Genomic DNA, 18,486 nt, shown 5'->3' on the forward strand with positions numbered 1-18,486 from the left:
ATGGTGAAAGTTGGACTACAACTGGTCAGATTGATACTCCGAGAAGCTTTCAGACAGACTGAGAGGAGGGTCCTGGTTGTCACTACACACAATCTCGAAATGGTAATGGCGGAACTCAATGGCAAAGGTGCCCAGGTAAGTCAGGAAAAACATGACCAGGGCCCACTGAGCGCGGGCAGCGTGCATGTGCATCTGCTGTGCCATTAGAGCAAAATCTGTAATGGGAAGTCAAGGCTGCAATATAGAAAACTGGCCAACTCCTGTGAATGAAGCATGTGAAGTATTCATTATAGTGTGGGCTGGGTGATAAATTGCATATTCAAGTTACATTGATCAGCTGCAACATTAAAACCACAGACAGGTGAAGTGAATAACATTGATTATCTCATTACAATGGCACCTGTCAAGGGGTGGGATATATTAGGCAGCAAGTGAACAGTCCATTTTTGAATTTCATGTGTTGGAAGCAGGACAAATGGGCAAGCGTAAGGATCTGAGCGACTTTGATAAGGGCCAAATTGTGATGGCTAGACGACTGGGTCAGAGCATCTCCAAAACAGCAGGTCTAGTGGGGTGTTCCCAGTATGCAGTGGTTAGTACCAACCAAAAGTGGTCCAATGAAAGACAACCGTTGAACTGGTGACAGGGTCATGGGTGCCCAAGGCTCACTGATGCATGTAGGAAGCGAAGGCTAGCTCATCTGGTCTGATTCCACAGAAGAGCTACTGTAGCACAAATTGCTGAAAAATGTAATGCTGGCCATGATAGAAAGGTGTCAGAACACACAGTGCATCGCAGCTTGCTGCCTATGGGGCTGCGTAGCCGCAGACCGGTCAGAGTGCACATGCTGACCCCTGTCCACCGCTGAAAGCGTCAGAACTGGACATTGGAGCAATGGAAGAAGGTGGCCTGGTCTGATGAATCACACTGTCTTTTAGATCATGTGGACGGCCGGGTGCATGTGCGTCATTTACCTGGGGAAGAGATGGCAGCAGGATGCACTATGAGAAGAAGGCAGGCCAGCGGAGGCAGTGTGATGCTCTGGGCAATGTTCTGTTGGGAAACCTTGGGTCCTGGCATTCATGTGGATGTTACTTTGACACGTACCACCTACCTAAAGATTGTTGCAGACCACGTAAACCCCTTCATGGCAACAGTATTCCCTGATGGCAGTGACCTCTTTCAGCAGGATAATGCGCCCTGCTACCTGCACACATTGTTCAGGAATGGTTTGAGGAACATGATGAAGACTTCAAGGTGTTGACTTGGCCTCCAAATTCCCCAGATCTCAATCCGATTGAGCATCTATGGGATGTGCTGGACCAACAAGTCCGATCCATGATGGCCCCACCTCGCAACTTACAGGACTTAAAGGATCTGCTGCTAACATCTTGATGCCAGATACCACAGGACACCTTCAGAGGTCTTGTGGAGTCTATGCATTGGTGGGTCAGAACTGTTTTGGCGGCACAAGGGGTCCTACACAATATTAGGCAGGTGGTTTTAATGTTGTTGCTGATTGGTGTATATTTCCAATGATTTTGCTGGTAATATAAAATCAAGCAACACTGCAAATATAGCAATGATTGGAAAGAAACCCGATCATAAACCAGTTTAAGGGGGCAGGTCTGTTTTAGAGGGGTTCTGGGCACGTTTCAGCTGGTCAGGCTTGGAGACCAACTAAACCAGTTAAGACCAGCAAACCACCTTAGGCGGTTTGTTTTTCAAGAGGATATTTATTTTGCTGTTAAACGGGCTGCAAGCGTTTTTAAAAAAAAAAAAAAAGTATTTATTTTTTTAAAGGAATGGTATCCAGAAAATGTTATTTCTCCCTGAAAAATATCACTGAAATAAGTCTGAGATATCTCACTGGTCTCTGTGACAGCACCAGACTGTGTAAACCGCAAACGAAAATGACGACTGATGTGCTTTCTGTCTGTCAATCATTTTGCATGTTCTCATAGTGTAGTTGTTGAAGCCGAACATTCAGGTTTGATGTCATATTCAGATTCATAACAGTTGTCAGCTGAGGGCGCTATTTAACTAGAGTTGCGTTTGACAACAATGAGAAGACGCAATGCTGCTCTATTGTTCAGGGGCGTCACTTTGTTTTAAAAAGTGGTAGGGACAGTTTTAATTAGGGGGAGGGTGGTTGTGATGTCACGAATTAAGGAAACTCATGAATATTAATAAGGTTATGTGCAGATAATGTAAAATAATATTTTACTGTTTTGATATAGTTGTTCCTGATGACCAATTTAAGTGTTCCATTAATATTTCACATAATTAATTAAATAACTTGATCCATACCTCTAACACTGTTAGTGATGGGATTTTGACAGTCAGTGGAAAAATGCATGGAGCAGTACAACTTTAACCAGATGGTCTCATGGTAAAATTTTCTTCTCTAATACCAGGAGTTCCGGGTTCTAATCCGCCCTAAATGTTACTATTTATTTTAATAAACTAAGATTGCATATGTACTGAGTGGATGTACTGTATATCATGAGTTGTTTGCATTTTGCTATGCGATTTAACTGGAAGCGAGCGCAAGCTGCGGAACAGCTGAGCGAGTACAGTGCAGATTGCACATCTGGATGCACGAGAGAACATCAGTGCCCGCTGTCACTCAACACCACTAATACCAGCTGTATCGAGGACTCATTATAACATAAAAAATCAACTCCAGCACTGGATCACCACTTTCATTTACCTGACGAAGCTATTTCAAAAAGTGGTGGGGACAAAATTAGCAAAGGCAAAAAGTGGTAGGGACATGTCCCACCTGTCCCATCCATAAATGGCACCTTTGATTGATTGGTCTCAACACTATCATTGGAAGGCGGTGTTTTGGAAAGAGGAGGCGTGTCCAATTGAACAGCTCAGACTCAAGGAAGTTCCAGAATGGCTAAAATCGCTTACAGCACCTTTAGATTGCCATTAGACTAGTTTTGCAATCCTTCCTTGTTTCACAACTTGCAAGCATAAGAGTTACAATGTTTTAATTGTGTCTCTGATTTAAACTTCAGAAGCAAAAATGCTTTTAGAGTTCGTAAGTCTTGAATAAATTCAAAACTTTGATTCAATGATTAGTTTGCGGCATGCCTAAAAAATGTTCATGGAAGTTTCCATGTGGCGTAAAAAATAAGTAAATATTACTATTTATTACATTGTATTGTTATATTGGCGGGTGCTTATTCAACTTCGGGCTTTTCATGTAACAGGGTTTGATTTTTATTGAAACAGATTTTAACTGTTTTAAATTATTTGTTATATGAAGGTCTCATTAAACTGAATTGGAAACTTTTTACCAGGCCTTCATCATTTATTTTCTGTACTTTTCAATTGCCTTTTATGTACAGACTTTACTGTTTTAGCCCTGTACCAGACACAGACTTTCAATATTAAACAATGAAATTCCATTCTAAAAACACAAATTATTACATGTTTAAAACAATGAAAATCTACAAAGAGTGAAATAAACAAACCATTTCGATATTTATTGTGTGAAAATTATGAAAAAAGTGATGCTTGAAAAAACAAGGAAAAATCAAGGTAAATATGACTTGTGAACAGAACCTTTTTAATTGGGTGTCATATCCAATCAGACTGTTATTTTGTCCAAATTACGCAAAAAGTGTCAAAATATTATTTAGTTGTGCGTATTTAGGAAGACAAAGCAGTCGACCATTTTATTTCAAAAACGTTAATGTAATTTCCATCAGGGTCATTTCAACCACAGAATTCTATTAAACACAATAGATGGGAATTTTCATGGCTTTCAGAAAAAAATTATGTAAATGTCCTGTGATGCATGTTCATACACTGTTAGACTATGTCAGTCAGTATACATGTGAGAAATACTTTTTAACAAAACTTTACTTTCTAGAAATCCACAGTGCTAAAAGTGGCCGAAGTTGAAGAAACACCCATAAATGAAAATAAATGTTATTCCTTGTGTACCTGTAGTGGAAAAACATGGAAAATATGTTTTATATAAATATATTATAGTTCTAACATTAAAGGTGCATTCAGTAATTTGGGGCTAATTTAAAAAGTTTTACACATTAGCAAATTAATTGTGTTTTTGTGAAGAGTTATCTGAATGGTGTACACTCACGTGAGATTTTTATTTTTCAATGTGTTTCACCATGTTGAAATCACATGACCCGCTGTGTTTCACTAAACGTCGAAGAAGAGAATCCTCGCGCTCATTGGCTGCCGCCTATGTAGATATGCGTATCTATGCTTAGTGCAGTGTTGATTGGTGAAGCGAAGAGCGAAAAGAACACAATGGCTGTATCTGAAAACGTAGGCAGCCTTGCTGCCTAATCACTTAATGGCTTAACTGACAGCTGTTTTGAATGAATGGATCTCTTAAGGAAACTGATCTATGAACAGTTTGAAAAGCACCGTATTTTCATCCTGCCTCCGTATATAGCCTCCGAAGGCAGTATTTTCCTGGTTTCAGACACAGCCCATGGAACATATTTATTATCGTGTTTTAAAAGCGGAGACAACAGGAGATTCAGTAGCTGTGCTGCCGAAAAAGCAAAAAAAGTCAGAAGCAAGAAGACAGAAAGACCGGCAAATACAAAAATCTAGAGTAAACATCGGTACGGCATACACAAGGTGGAAAGATTTAATGATGGAGAAAAACATGAGTAGTAATGCTGATGTTGCTTCTTTTTTGTTGGACAGGTAAGACATTATTAATTGTTTAGACCACTCTCTAAAATAGCATCAGTGGAATTTACAGAAAACTTTTTAAAATGACGTGTGTAGTCAACGTATGTTGGTAATGGACAGTTTTCAGTTGTGTTTACAAATGCAACCGGAAAGCAATGTGTAATTTTCTTTTCTTTGTTATCACAGCTATAGTAAGGGGGGCCCCATCTACCTCCATCTCTATGAAATGGCATACATCTTCATTCGTTTAGTAGCTTGGCACAGCGATTGGTGTGGATTTTGAGTAAACCATGATTTTGGTTTTCTTGGAAACAAATCGAGTTCTTCAAATACAGTATTCATGAACATGCTAAATTTGATCATCAAAAACAATTCTAATATTTCCTTTACCATAACATTCTGTATCGCTAGATAACTGAGGTTTATTTCATGCTAAGCAGTTCTCTAATAAGGTAATAACTGTCTTTAGATATAACGTGAAGCATAGACAGTCTCCAAAGATTATTGATATGAGGGACTATAATAATCTGTCCTTAACTGTAGAAGACTGTTCGCTTGAATTCTGACGTTTGTTTTTAGGCAAAGCAATTATATTCTAGTAGTAATAAATAACTTTATAAATTACCTCAAACTCCGACATTTTCCAGATGCAAATGATATTCCAGAGCTGAAGGAGGCAGCAGAGACGATCATGTTTATCCAGGTCGATAGATGGCAGTACAGCGTCTAACACTACTGTCACATCGGCACTTAAAGTACACGAAGAAGAGCAATGCTAACGCTAGCTAGAGAACTACTGAATGCCCCTTTCAATTTGAATCTACTTGGCAACAATACCTGTTTGGTTATATAATTGAATGTCTTCAAAAAGCTGAGAAATATCAATATATTTATATATATAACAATCTTTTATTTTTAATAAAAATCAACCCGAGCCCTATTGTAGAGTATAATTTGCTTGCATTTGACTAGTTTGTCTTCACAATAGTAAGCAATGCTCACATGTGTTGCTGTAGTTAAGTGAGGTTACACTGGAAGGAAGAAGGATACAAAGCAGCATGCAGGAAGTGACTGCCCCGGACAACAGAAACCGGGGGATGCCTGCTCGCTTGCCTTCATTATGCAAGTTGACCTTTAGCGTCATGAAGGACTGGACCCAGCAGAAGAGCGTGCCTAGGCCGAAGGTCATGGATGTGCCAATATTATGCAGTTCCTCATCATTTGACAGCTACATCAAAAAGAAAAATATCAGAATGGGCCGAGCTGTTTAGGAAAATCTGGTGCATGTAGCACTTGGAAATGATTCATACCTGGAAATTCCCAACTAAAGTCATTCCGAAGCAGGCGAGAGACAAAGCCACCAGACTGCCGATGTTGAGCCAAGGTTTATGAATCTTCGGTTTCAGCTGCAGATATCGCAGCACTCCGAGAATAAATCCTACAGCCGAAAGGATGAATTTTTTATTTTAATTGTTTTGCTTCATTTTGACTATGTAGCACAGACAAAGTAAGAACTAAAGTGATGATTACATACTGCAATATAATACTGTAAGAAGGGTAGACCATGTGGACACTGCAACAACAGCATTGGTCTACAGTTTTAGAGCAAATTAAATCAGTTGTTCTCAACTGGTTTTGCTTCAGGACCCAGATTTTACATTAGACATCAAGTGGCGACCCACATAGTATCACATTTTTCTTTTAAAAGTTGACAAGCCTATATATTTTGCTATCCTAACCATGCACAATTTTATGGTTACTTGCATTGAATTATTTTGTGGTTAGCATTGTTTTGCCCTGCTGTTCATTATCCTAGCAAAACAGACCCATGAGTCACAACCCACAAGTTGAGAACCACTGGACTACACAATGCTGTATGTTGTTAGCTCCTTAACTGCATGATAAATGTTTTCTTCTAAGAAAAATGACTCCTTTGACAGAATTTTGAGCAGCATTCATACCTACAAAAGCCGCCATGTTCATGACTTGACTGAACACACAGCTGGCAGGTGGTGCATTGCCTGCAATACTAAATGGTATTGAAAGAAGTTAAGAAGATCCTTCAGGCCTCTAAAAAAAAGCAAATGATGGTATTAGAAATAAAGTTCATAAAGATTCACCTGATATATGGAGGAGATTTTGATTCTGATCTACTATAAACAGAAAATTGTAGTAGAGGTTAATATTATAATTACGCTTATTAGGGTGTTTCTTCAACTTTGGGCATACCAGGGGTTGATTTTTATAAAAAATAAAAGACTGTATATATATATATATATATATATATATGCACACTCGCTGAACACTTTATTAGGTACACCTACATATTCATGCAATTATCTAATCAGCCAATCGTGTGGCAACAGTGCATAAAATTATGCAGATACAGGTCAGGAGCTTCAGTTAATGTTCACATCAACCATCAGAATGGGGAAAAAAAGTGATCCCAGTAATTTCGTCTGAGCAATGATTGTTGGTGCCAGATGCGATGGTTTGTGTATTTCTGTAACTGCTGATCTCCTGGGATTTTCATGCAGAACTGTCTCTAGAGTTTACTCAGAATGGTGCCAAAAACAAAACAAAAAATCCAGTGAGCTGCAGTTCTGCGGACAGAAATGCCTTGTTAATGAGAAAGGTCAATGGAGAATGTCCAGACTGGTTCGAGCTGACAGAAAGGCTAAAGTATCTCCCTAAATAAATAACCCTGTACAATTGTAGTGAGCAGAACAGCATCTCAGAATGGACAACACGTCAAACCTTGAGGCGAATGGGCTACAACAGCAGAAGACCATGTCGGGTACTTTATTACAACCATAGTGTTTCTAATAAACTGTGTGTGTGTGTGTGTGTGTGTGTGTGTGTGTGTGTGTAACATACTGTATATGGGACTCCTCTAGTGGACAGAAGTGTATTACAGAAAACTACCTATCTTAAGCCTTAAGTTAAGATCTGACCAGTTAAGTTAGGATTTTTCACAAATTCATATTACAGAAGCAAATCCTAACTATTATCAGGACAAAATTAACAACACAACAGACACTTGCAGCCTATTTAGTACATTCAACACACTCCTTTGTCCTCCCGCTCCACCGCCTGACACCTCACTGACAGCAAATGCCTTTGCCTCCTTTTTTACTAAGGTTACAGCCATCAGCAGTACATTCCCAGCACCACGCCCGCTCAAACACCCACCTCCAGCATGCAGCTCTTCTATCTCTATCTTCTCTCCTCTGACCGACACTGAGGTCTCTAAACTCCTCCTCTCCAACCACCCCACCACCTGCCCCCTTGACCCTATTCCTTCCCACCTTCTCCAGGCCATCTCTCTGTCCATCCTACCTTCACTCACACACATAATTAATACATCTCTACTTACAGGCACTTTCCCCACCACGTTTAAGCAAGCTCCAGTAACTCCACTGCTTAAAAAATCTACACTTAATCCCACACAAGTAGAACACTACAGACCAGCCTCTCTCATCCCATTCATGGCAAAAAACACTTGAAAAGGTAGTTTTCAATCAGATCTCTGCCTGTCTCTCACAGAACAAGCTGCTGCATGACAGTCAGTCAAGCTTCAAAAGTGGGCATTCCACCAAGACTGCCCTGCTGTCTGTCACTGAGTCGCTGAGACAGACGAGAGTTTGATCAGTTTATTTATTTGAATTTTATCATCAAAATGGTGTCTACGTAAATTAATTCATTAAAACTTTAATCAAGTGGGGGGGGGGGCACGTGGCGCCATACGAGGGTTGGACGTGTTAACGGCGAGCTCTGCGCACTTTGCTAGTTTTTAATACTTTTTATGTCATAAACCAGTGAGATTCTATATACCCTGATCCATAACTGTTCTATGAAGACAATATGTCAAAGAATTCAAAATCCTCGGGCTCTGGAAACATTAAAAGACACTTATTTGCTCAAGCTGATACCCCAGACAGGGCCGCAGACCTGGGACTCGGTTAGGACGGTGCAGCGGGATAGATTCAGCGTCAACTGTCGAGCAATGCTGGTGAAGGTCAAAACTGACTTGGAGGATCTTACTGTAATACATCACTCGATCACTGCCATGGAGACAAAATTCTCTGAGTTGGTTACAAGAGTGTCGAACATTGAGAAACGGATCGATTATCTGGAGTAATCGGAGAGGGAATTAGCTGCTAACCCGCTAGCGACCAAGATAGACTTGGAATGCGTTTGGGAAAAGTTGGAAGCCTTAGAGAATCATAGCCGGTGAAACAACGTCCGAACTGTTGGAATTCCAGAGAACAAAGAAGGCCGAGATATGGTAAAATTTCTAGACGAGCTCTTCCCGAGTCTGCTTGACATAACAGGCCATAAGCCGGAAATCGAGCGAGCTCACAGGGTTCCGGCTCGGAGATCCGCTGAGGGAGACAGGCCCCGATCAATTCTGGCCAAATTTCTGAGATCATCCGATAAAGATCTCGTGTTACACGAGGCGAGAAGTAAAGGAAGGCTTTCTTGCAAGAACCACAACATTTTCTTGTTCCCAGACGTTGCGAATTCCACAAGAGAGAAACGTGCTCAATTCAAGGAATGCAAGAAACTCTTACAGCAAAGGATGGTGGCTTATACACTGATGTTCCCGGCCAAATTGAGAATAGATGCTAAAAATGGCCGCAAAATATTTACATGCCCAGAGCAAGCAATGTCCTTCATAAAGTCAATGGAATGAGTAGGTCATTGTTTGATACTTTCTATGCAGCCAAGTGGACCTGACTCACTGAACATTCACTTGTTCGTCCGAGGAACTGAGTGCCTTCTTTGTTTCTTTTTATGCTGGTTCCGCCTAGCAGCTGGAGTTTGTTTTGTGGTGGAACACACCTTTGGAACAGTTATGTGGATGACTCTACACGTCTTTGTGTTTATCCCACCTATTGGCTGGAGTTTGTTTTATAGATTATTTTCTGTTTGAAATTCTGTCTCACAAAATTTGTATTGAAGCACCGGACTTGAGCAATCCAATGGCAAAGTTGTCGTGGGGACACTCGTAGGGGTACATGGACTGTTTGAGTTTAGAATGATGGACGTGGGGTTAATGCACAAGTTTTTCTTTTTTCTGTTTTTTTTTTCTTTTTTTTTCTGGGGGAAGCTCTGGGTTTGTTTGTTGCTCTAATGTTGGAATGTAGTCTTTATAATTTTGTTTTTGACACAGTCTATTTTTTCTAACATGTCAAAATGTCAAATGTTAATATGAGTGGATTGTCTCTCTCCACATGGAATGTGAATGTGTTGGGACACCCCATAAAAAGAAGGAAGGTTATTTATTTTCTTAAACGTAAGAACATATTGTGTTTCTTCAAGAAACGCATCTTTCCCCACAGGAAGCTGAAAAATTCGGGAAGATATGGGGTGGACATGTTTTCTTTAGTGCTGGCTCAAGTAAGAGCAAGGGAGTAATTACATCGATAAGTAAACATCTACAATTCAAATGTCTCAAACAGATTAATGATAAATTAGGAAGAGTCATTATTGTTTTAACAGAAATTCAGGGGCAAATGTTGATTTTGGCTAATATTTACACACCTAACGTTGATGATCATGGCTTTTTTATAGATCTTGAAGGGATGCTGCAAGTCGCTGGCACCCCTCATGATATAATATTGGGAGGAGACTTTAATCTTTTGATGGACTCAGTCCTTGATCATAGTGAAGCAAAAGTGTGCAAGCCCCCTAGAGCAACATTGATGCTTCACAGGATGTGTACAAATCTTTTGAACCCATCTGATAGGGACTATACATTTTTTTCATCAGTCCATAAGATTTATTCTAGATTTTTTTTATATATATATCTAAGTCCCTCATTTCATCTGTTGTTGATTGCTCAATTGGAAACATTTTAGTCTCAGATCACGCCCTGGTGAGTTTAGAGGTGTTGCCAGATATGGAGAAAAGGAAATCATATAGTTTGCATGTTACTGTATCCCTTTTGCAAAATCCTGAATTCCAACAAATCTTAAAGGCTGAAATCAATGTTTATATGGAGACCAACTGGTCCTCGGTATCCTCTGTGGGTGTGGCTTGGGAGGCACTTAAGGTGGTTCTTAGGGGCTGGATCATAAAGTATGCCTCATTCACCAAAAATCCAAAGCACGAGAACTCGTGGAGTTGGAAGGGAATATTAAAAGTACAGAGGCAGAGCTGAAGCGCCAAATGTCGTCTGATGGCCTCAGAGAATTAACTCGATTGAAATACAGATATAATACTGTTTTGTCACAGAAGGTGGAGTTTTGGCTATTTAGGGCAAAACAGTCATACTTTGAGTCGGGCGACAAGGCAGGAAACTTTTGGATAGATATATAAAGCAGAGAGAGTCTTTTTCTACCATTCCTTCAGTGAAATCTGCTAGTGGTGAAATATTTACCTCAGCCATTGATATTAATAAAGCTTTTAAAGAATTCTATCTTGATCTCTATAGTTCCATGTCTTCGTCTACTGATGAGGATATTAGAAACTTTGTGAAACCATTAGAACTTCTTAAACTGACGGCTGAGCAAACAAATTCTCTTGATTCTGAGATAACCTTGGAAGAGCTTGGCGAGGTAATTAAGGCCTTGTGTACACATCAGTGTATTACTCCCTGCTAATTCAGTGTCTGGGGGACGGAGCTTTAACTTCTCTCAAGAGATTATGGGAGAAAGATTAAAATTTGGTATTGGAAGAGGGAGTGTGGGCTAGGATTCTAAAAAATGTCAAGACTGCATCTAGAGATCCAAGGGTGTGCCTTATGCAATTCAAGATTTTACACTGATTCTATTGGACCCCCTCTAGATTGTATAGGCTTGGTCTTAAAGACACCCCCACCTGCTGGCGATGCCAATCAGAAGATGGAGACACAACCCATGTTTTTTGGTGGTGTGTTAAGATCCAAGAATTTTGGTTGAAGGTTCAGAGTTTTATGTGTGATGTATTGGGCACTCAAATTCCATTTTGCCCCAGACTCTGTATTTTAGGCGATGGGGCGGTCATAAATATAGGGAATAAACACATAAAAAATTGGGTCCTAACCAATGTTATGATTGCCAGACAAATTGTTTTAAGGGGATGGAAGTCAGCTGGAGCACCCCCATTTCAGGAGTGGTGCACGGAGATGGGGAGGCTGGCGGCTTTCGAGGAAGTGTCATCTAGAAGTCTAGAGAACTTGGATTCATTTGTTGGGAAATGGGGCAACTATTTGGCGTTCTTGGAGGGCTCTCGGGGAGGGGCAGTGGAGAGAGAGGTATAGTTATAAATGTGTGTGATTATTATATTTATTTATTTGTGTGTGTGTGTGTGTGTGTGTGTGTGTGTGTGTGTATATATATATATATATATATATATATATATATATATATACTCATGTGTGACCACAGGAATGTTTGTTGAGGGTCAGGGTGGGGTTGGGATTGGGAGGGATAATAGTGGGGGTTAAATGTTGATTCTGTGTATATATGTTTTGCTTTTCTTTGTTTACTTTATGAATAAATAAAAAATGTTAATCACAAAAAAGCTGATATCTCAACTGGCTTGAGCAAGCTAAACTCACATGACACGATAAGCAATTGGCCTTCTTCTTTGCAAAAAGCTCTTTCAGGTGCTGTCATGGATGTCCAGGTGTTGAACTGCTGAGGTGTCCTCTAAATCCATGATAATTTATAGCAGTTGGCGCCTGCTGCTGTTCAAGTTTTCTATGTGTGTTTTGATTTGACGGGAGTCACGAGACTTTCTGTAGCCAATCACGTTGATGGATAAAAATAAAAATCAGGAAAGGGAAGTAGCGAACACAGAAGGAGGGAAAATAGCGCAGTAAAAGTACAGTTACAGCACCTAAAATGTACTCAAGTAAAAGTACACCATTTTTAAATTACTTAAAAAAGTACAATTCTTGGGAAAAACGACCTAATTACAGTAACGAGAGTATTTTTAATTCGTTATTTTACATCTCTGGTGCCATCTGCCAACAAGATATTCGTGATTGAAAAGGGTTTCAGAGATCGGCACTCCCACAGCATCAGCTACTGACACAGTGTTGAAGTGACCGACTTGAAAGGGAACCAAGTCAACTAAAGTGTAAGTGAAGAGCATGCTTGAGTTGAAATATGAGACAAGTGATGTTTAAAGAAAACAGAGAAAATTCTGAGTAATTATCACTTATAACTTATTACACTTATAACATTTATTATATCACTCATATTTTTATCGGGCGTCATTCCAATAACGCTGTAATTTTGCCAAATTATGTACAAAGTGTAAAATATTATTTAACTGTGTGTATTTAGGATACATAAAATGTTAGCTACGAAATTAGTTTTAGCAAGACAAAGCAGTCTGCCATTTTATTTTAAAAACATTAAAAATATCATTTTCATCTGTGTTATTTCCACAACATAATAATAGTAAACACAATACAAAATTTGAGATATGCTGGAAATGACACTGTTAAAAATGTTTTAAAAAAAACTTTCATTTCTAGAAATCCACAGTGCTAAATGTTGAAGAAACACCAATTCATTAGTTTAACTCTCATGCAAAAAAGGTACATTTCACTTACTTGTATTCTGAACTTAGGGGGGTGATTTTCTCATCCTCCACAGCAATGAAATACCTGTTTTAAGTAAATTATTTTTTTTAAAGGCTATTAAAGTTTAATGCAGGGTCAGAAATTAACCAGGGCTTGAGGCAAAATACCATCTAAAGTGACAAAAATGCCCCAGATATTTAAAAATTGCACCTGTACTGTAGATAATATGAATTGATTTTTGATTTAAAAAAGTAGGCACTATTGAGCTTTAAAATCTAATTATAATTATAAACGACCAATTATAAGTGTCCAATTATTTAAAAATAACACTAGCTATGTGTTTATTGTATTATGATCTTATGCATTTTTACTGCTACTTAGGATGCCATTAAAACAAAGTTAGAAATTAAATTAAGATACTTAAGTGGATTAGGACCAAGCAGATCCTGGATACTCACACCACCCATAGGCCAGCAGCTGTGAACTGAGAAAACATAACTGGCAGAAACATCCATGGACTGCACTTCCTCATGACTCCTTCTGAACGGCCCCCTGTTGCCCCCAAAAGTACTTGGACACTTAAATCACACAGGAATAAAAGAACTGACCAGTCTCATATTTTCATGGAGAGTGTCTGATACTGTATGCTGAGTGGGTTCAGTCTAAAAACAAACACACAAAACATTTTACTCAAACACCCTAGTGTTGCTGATATGTGCAAAGCCCGCATATAGCCTACTTTTTACAGCATCAGTAATAGCTTTCTTTATTTACGTGCTCTTGCAGTGGACAGCACTGATGCTGAAATGGGGTTTACTCTGTTGTTGAGATGGAGACAATAGACTAGGAAATGTGTCAAAATTAGCAGCTCATTTTATCTTGGTGTGTGAGGGACGTCCTATTGTATAAATATGAAATTAAACTGTTTTTAAATGATTCAAGTTTTGAAACGTGGATCCCTAGAGAAGTAATATATCTGTGTTCTGTGCACATTATGAGGTATTCTGAATCGAAACAGTCTCGAGCGTCTGAGACAAAATTTATTTGGCTGTAATATTAGCCCACGCGTTATTTATCAGCGAGGCTGTCAAAAATACATTTTCACTGTTTTATTTCGCCGCCGATAAAATGGAGGAAAGCACGTCTGTCATTTCAAGACAGCGAGTACAATATCGTACCTGTGTATAAAACCCGTGTCCTCTTCATTTCACGAGGACTCTAAGACAGGCATCGTTTGCATTCGGTTGTATGTGAGATGTCCGAAATAACATGAGGGACTTGAAGCGCAATGTGAAACGAAGACTTTAAAGCAAACTTCGGGCCAGAACTGACTCGGTCTAACCCGCTTAATGTTCCTCAGACATTCTACGCCATAGCAGTCTTCGATTCGCGAATGAATCGTTTTATAACCGGTTCTTTTGAATGATTAATTCAAATCGAGTGAACGTTAAAGGGACAGTTCACCCAAAAATGAAAATTATCTCATCATTTTCTCACCCTCATGCCATCCCAGATATGTATGACTTTCTTTCTTCTGCTGAACACAAATGAAGATTTGTAGAAGAATATCTCCACTCTGTAGGTCCATACAATGCAAGTGAATGGTGACCAGACCATTCAAGCTCCAAAAATCACATAAAGGCAGAATTAAAGTAATCCATAAGACTCAAGCGGTTAAATCTTCCATCTAAAGAAGCGATATAATAGGTGTGGGTGAGAAACAGATCAACATTTAAGTCCCTTTTTACCATAAATCTCCACTTTCACCCCCCCCCCCCCCCCCAACACACACACACACTCACATTCTGAAAGTGAAAGTGGAGATTTATAGTAAAAAAGGATTATTGAAATATTGATCTGTTTCTCACCCAAAGGGACTGCATCGCTTAAGAATACATACTGTAAATTGAATCTCTGGAGTCATATGGATTAATTTTTATGTGATTTTTGGAGCTTCAAAGGTCTGTCCAACCATTCACTTGAAATGAAAGTATCGATAAACAACATGCAACATAGGCTATAAAATAATCAACAGTATTTGTCTAGAATGCATTTTACAACTCCTCCTCCTCCTCCTCCTCCTCCTACAAAGAAAAACAAAAAAATATTTTTTTAAAATTAAAAATGCTGTGGGGAAAAATGGAAAAGTTTCTGCAATGGTTGTTTTAGCAAAGAACCCTCTTTTAGCAAAGAGCCATTTTTAGCTGTATAGGGTTCTTGAGATAAAAAAGCTTTTGATGTTTCATTATAGGTTCTTCAGATCAGTGTATTGGTTTCTGGGTTCTTTAGAATAGCTACATAGAAGGTTTTCTAAAAAGCCAAACAATAAAAAGTTATTTGTGGAATTTCAAAAAGTAAAACCAACATTGGCATCAGATTGTACCACCAGTTGGCACCAAGAGTAGTACAGTGGTGAGTGACAACTCAAAAGAATCAATGAATCGTTTAAAAAACTGATTCATAGAAACGTACCGTCCGAATGAATCGATTCGCTAAAATGACTCGGACATCCCAATGCTAGTTAAAGGGATAGTTCACCCAAAAATGAAAATTCTCTCATCATTTACTCACCCTCATGCCATCCCAGATGTGTTTGAATTTCCCTTTAAAAGTGGATTTAATAAAAGAGCTCAAAGGGGGTTCAGCGCTACCATAGGCCAGAGGTTGGAGACACGAAGAACCTGTTATTACCCAGACAATACCATTTTGTATAGCATTATGAGTAGCTAGAATAGAATAGAATAGAATAGAATAGATCATCTACAGGATATACAGTCATGTACAACCATGTATTCTATATTGAAATATGGGGCCGGATTTAAAAAAATAAAATAAATAAAAACAAATTCATTGGAAGTTTATAAACTGATACATACAAAAATATCATAATTTTAAAGGTGACCATAAGGGGCTTTAAAATGAAATTCATCAGAGTCATTTCAGTCTCATAAAAAATAAGAAGGTTTAATTTGCAAGCAAACAAATAAATACAACATGCAGGTTAACAGCTATTGCCGCTCTTAAAGAACCTTTTAAAAAGAGCAATTTCATCTTTCTGAAATCTCTAATGTAAAAATTAAATCCCCAATTGGAATTTTTTTTACAAGATTGAGTTCAATACATATTTTACAGGCTACACGTAGCCTTTCAGTATTGATTTTCATTACCTGAAAACCATCATATTAACCTTTTCAACTCTGGTGCATTTTTTTGGCTGCCGCCTGCAATTTTTCACTCCAAAATTTAGAAGCTCCCCATACACACAGTGGACTAATTGCATAAAATTGGTCTCATTTTAAAGAAAACCCACCAAATTTTAAGAAAAGCTTCATAGGCAAGTAATTCTGGTTCTGTTTGCTCTATCATCCTGCAAAAAGTCTTATTTCATTCCACTAGATGGTAGCAAGTACTAGGAGAAAAAAAAAAAACATTTTCATTTATCACTTTCCATCACAATATACAGATCCGAAAAGTAGGTGGTGCTCTAACGCAGCTGAGCTCTCACACCAGCCAGTAATTTTGAATCACATGCATGTTTCCCACTGTTTTGTCATATATTTCGGCCTCTGAATGGACTAGAAGCTCAATCTAGGGGTCAGCTATGCAATGATATATAACATTTCATAAGCAATAGTTAATAACATACTTTGCCAATGATTTATCATGCATTTACTGCTGGACAGCAATTTTTTTTCAGGACATCTGAGATATAACACTAGGTTATTGTACCAAGCAAGCTCACAGACAAGTAAAAAATGGATAATTTTGACAACCTAAGGTAAAAGCTGATATAGAGTTTGTGGTTATTTGGGGCTTAAACCCAAAGTATGTTTCGGTCAGATGCGAAATCTGAGCGTTTGTCCCAACACCTATCAGAACACCATTGTGGTTATACTTATAATGACGACTACTAGGTTGGGAGTTTTTGTCAGAAATGTAATAACACTAGTACAGTAATGTGATGTGTTTAAAATAAAAACACTATGTAACAAATAGGCTAACCGTTAAATAACATTCTTAATGCAGCATACCCTAAATATCTTTGATATTAAAATATACTGTGAGGCTATTTAATCATTTATTGGTCTTGTGGCATGATTGATCGCATGCAGTCCCCAAAGTTCAAATGAACCTACACAACTGACTGGATCTGTAAGATGATTTTTTTTTTCTTTGAATGATGGACTTAAAAAAATAGAATAAACTGCAAATTTATCAGAACCAGTTTACTGAGTTTTACTGCTACACACTATTGTACAGCACTGCAGAAAAACTGTGAAAATGTTTGATGTGCTTGAGTTGTAAACTTGAGGACTGAGATAATCTAAGGCTGTTGGTAGCACTTTAAATTAATGTTCCATTTGTTAAGGGTTTATAAAGTGTTCATTAATAAATAATAAGCAATTTACATATGTATTATAAATAATTGATATGCGGTTAAAGCAACATGAATAAAAAGGGTGACTTTCATGCTAAACTTGCCTAATAGTGAGCATTTTAACTTACATGTTATAAATGCTTAATAAATACACTAATTCATACTTGTATTAAAAGTGCACTCAGTAACTTTTTGTTTGTAGTATAGTTTTCAGTTTTGGATGCGGTTTAAGTTTGTAATGTTGGCAACTCCTTAATTCAAATGTGTCCATTTTACAAGGTCCATTTTCGGTGCCTGGGTAGCTCAGCGAGAATTGACGCTGACTACCACCCCTAGAGTCGCGAGTTCGGATCCAGGGTGTGCTGAGTGACTCCAGCCAGGTCTCCTAAGCAACCAAATTGGCCTGGTTGCTAGGGTGGGTAGAGTCACATGGGATAACCTCCTCGTGGTCACTATAATGTGGTTCTCGCTCTCGGTGGGGTGCGTAGTGAGTTGTGCTTGGATGCCGTGGAGAATAGCGTGGGCCTCCACACGCGCTACGTCTCCACGGTTACGCGATCAACATGCCACGTGATAAGATGTGCGGATTTACTCAACTGAGATCCATCCTCCGCCACCCGGATTGAGGATATTGGGAATTGGGCATTTCAAATTGGGGAGAAAAGGGGAAAAAATTTTTTTTGTAAAATAATGTATATTTTCATAGGTTATTAATGTTGAATAATCGTTATTAAGCATTTATAACATGGGAGGTAAAACGGCTTAATTACTATTTGGCAAGTATTGCATGAAAGTCTACATTTTTATTCATGTTGTTATAACTGCATATCAATGATTTATAATGCATTTGGAAATGGCAAATAATATATTAATTAACCCCTGTATAAACCCTTAATAA

The 18,486-nt window shown here is 38.5% G+C and overlaps 1 protein-coding gene across 2 annotated transcripts; it reads right to left on the minus strand.

Moving 5' to 3' along the window:
• Nucleotide 1: 1 nt before the first annotated feature.
• LOC127434055 (transmembrane protein 150C-like) lies at nucleotides 2-14,587 on the minus strand. 2 transcript variants are annotated; one of them, XM_051686506.1, is made up of 8 exons: nucleotides 14,389-14,587; nucleotides 13,669-13,788; nucleotides 13,241-13,294; nucleotides 6,810-6,842; nucleotides 6,651-6,718; nucleotides 6,000-6,127; nucleotides 5,740-5,917; nucleotides 2-215 (listed from the first exon to the last, which is right to left on the minus strand). In XM_051686506.1, the coding sequence occupies exons 2-8, from the start codon at nucleotides 13,740-13,742 to the stop codon at nucleotides 16-18; spliced, it is 735 nt and encodes a 244-aa protein (XP_051542466.1). In that variant the 5' UTR covers nucleotides 13,743-13,788; nucleotides 14,389-14,587; the 3' UTR covers nucleotides 2-15. The 2 variants fall into 2 exon arrangements, with proteins under 2 accessions (XP_051542466.1, XP_051542465.1); XM_051686505.1 differs by having other exon boundaries at nucleotides 13,669-13,872.
• Between the last annotated feature and the right edge of the window lie 3,899 nt (nucleotides 14,588-18,486).

The sequence above is a fragment of the Myxocyprinus asiaticus genome, chromosome 43, assembly GCF_019703515.2.
Source record: "Myxocyprinus asiaticus isolate MX2 ecotype Aquarium Trade chromosome 43, UBuf_Myxa_2, whole genome shotgun sequence".
Lineage (NCBI taxonomy): Eukaryota > Metazoa > Chordata > Actinopteri > Cypriniformes > Catostomidae > Myxocyprinus > Myxocyprinus asiaticus.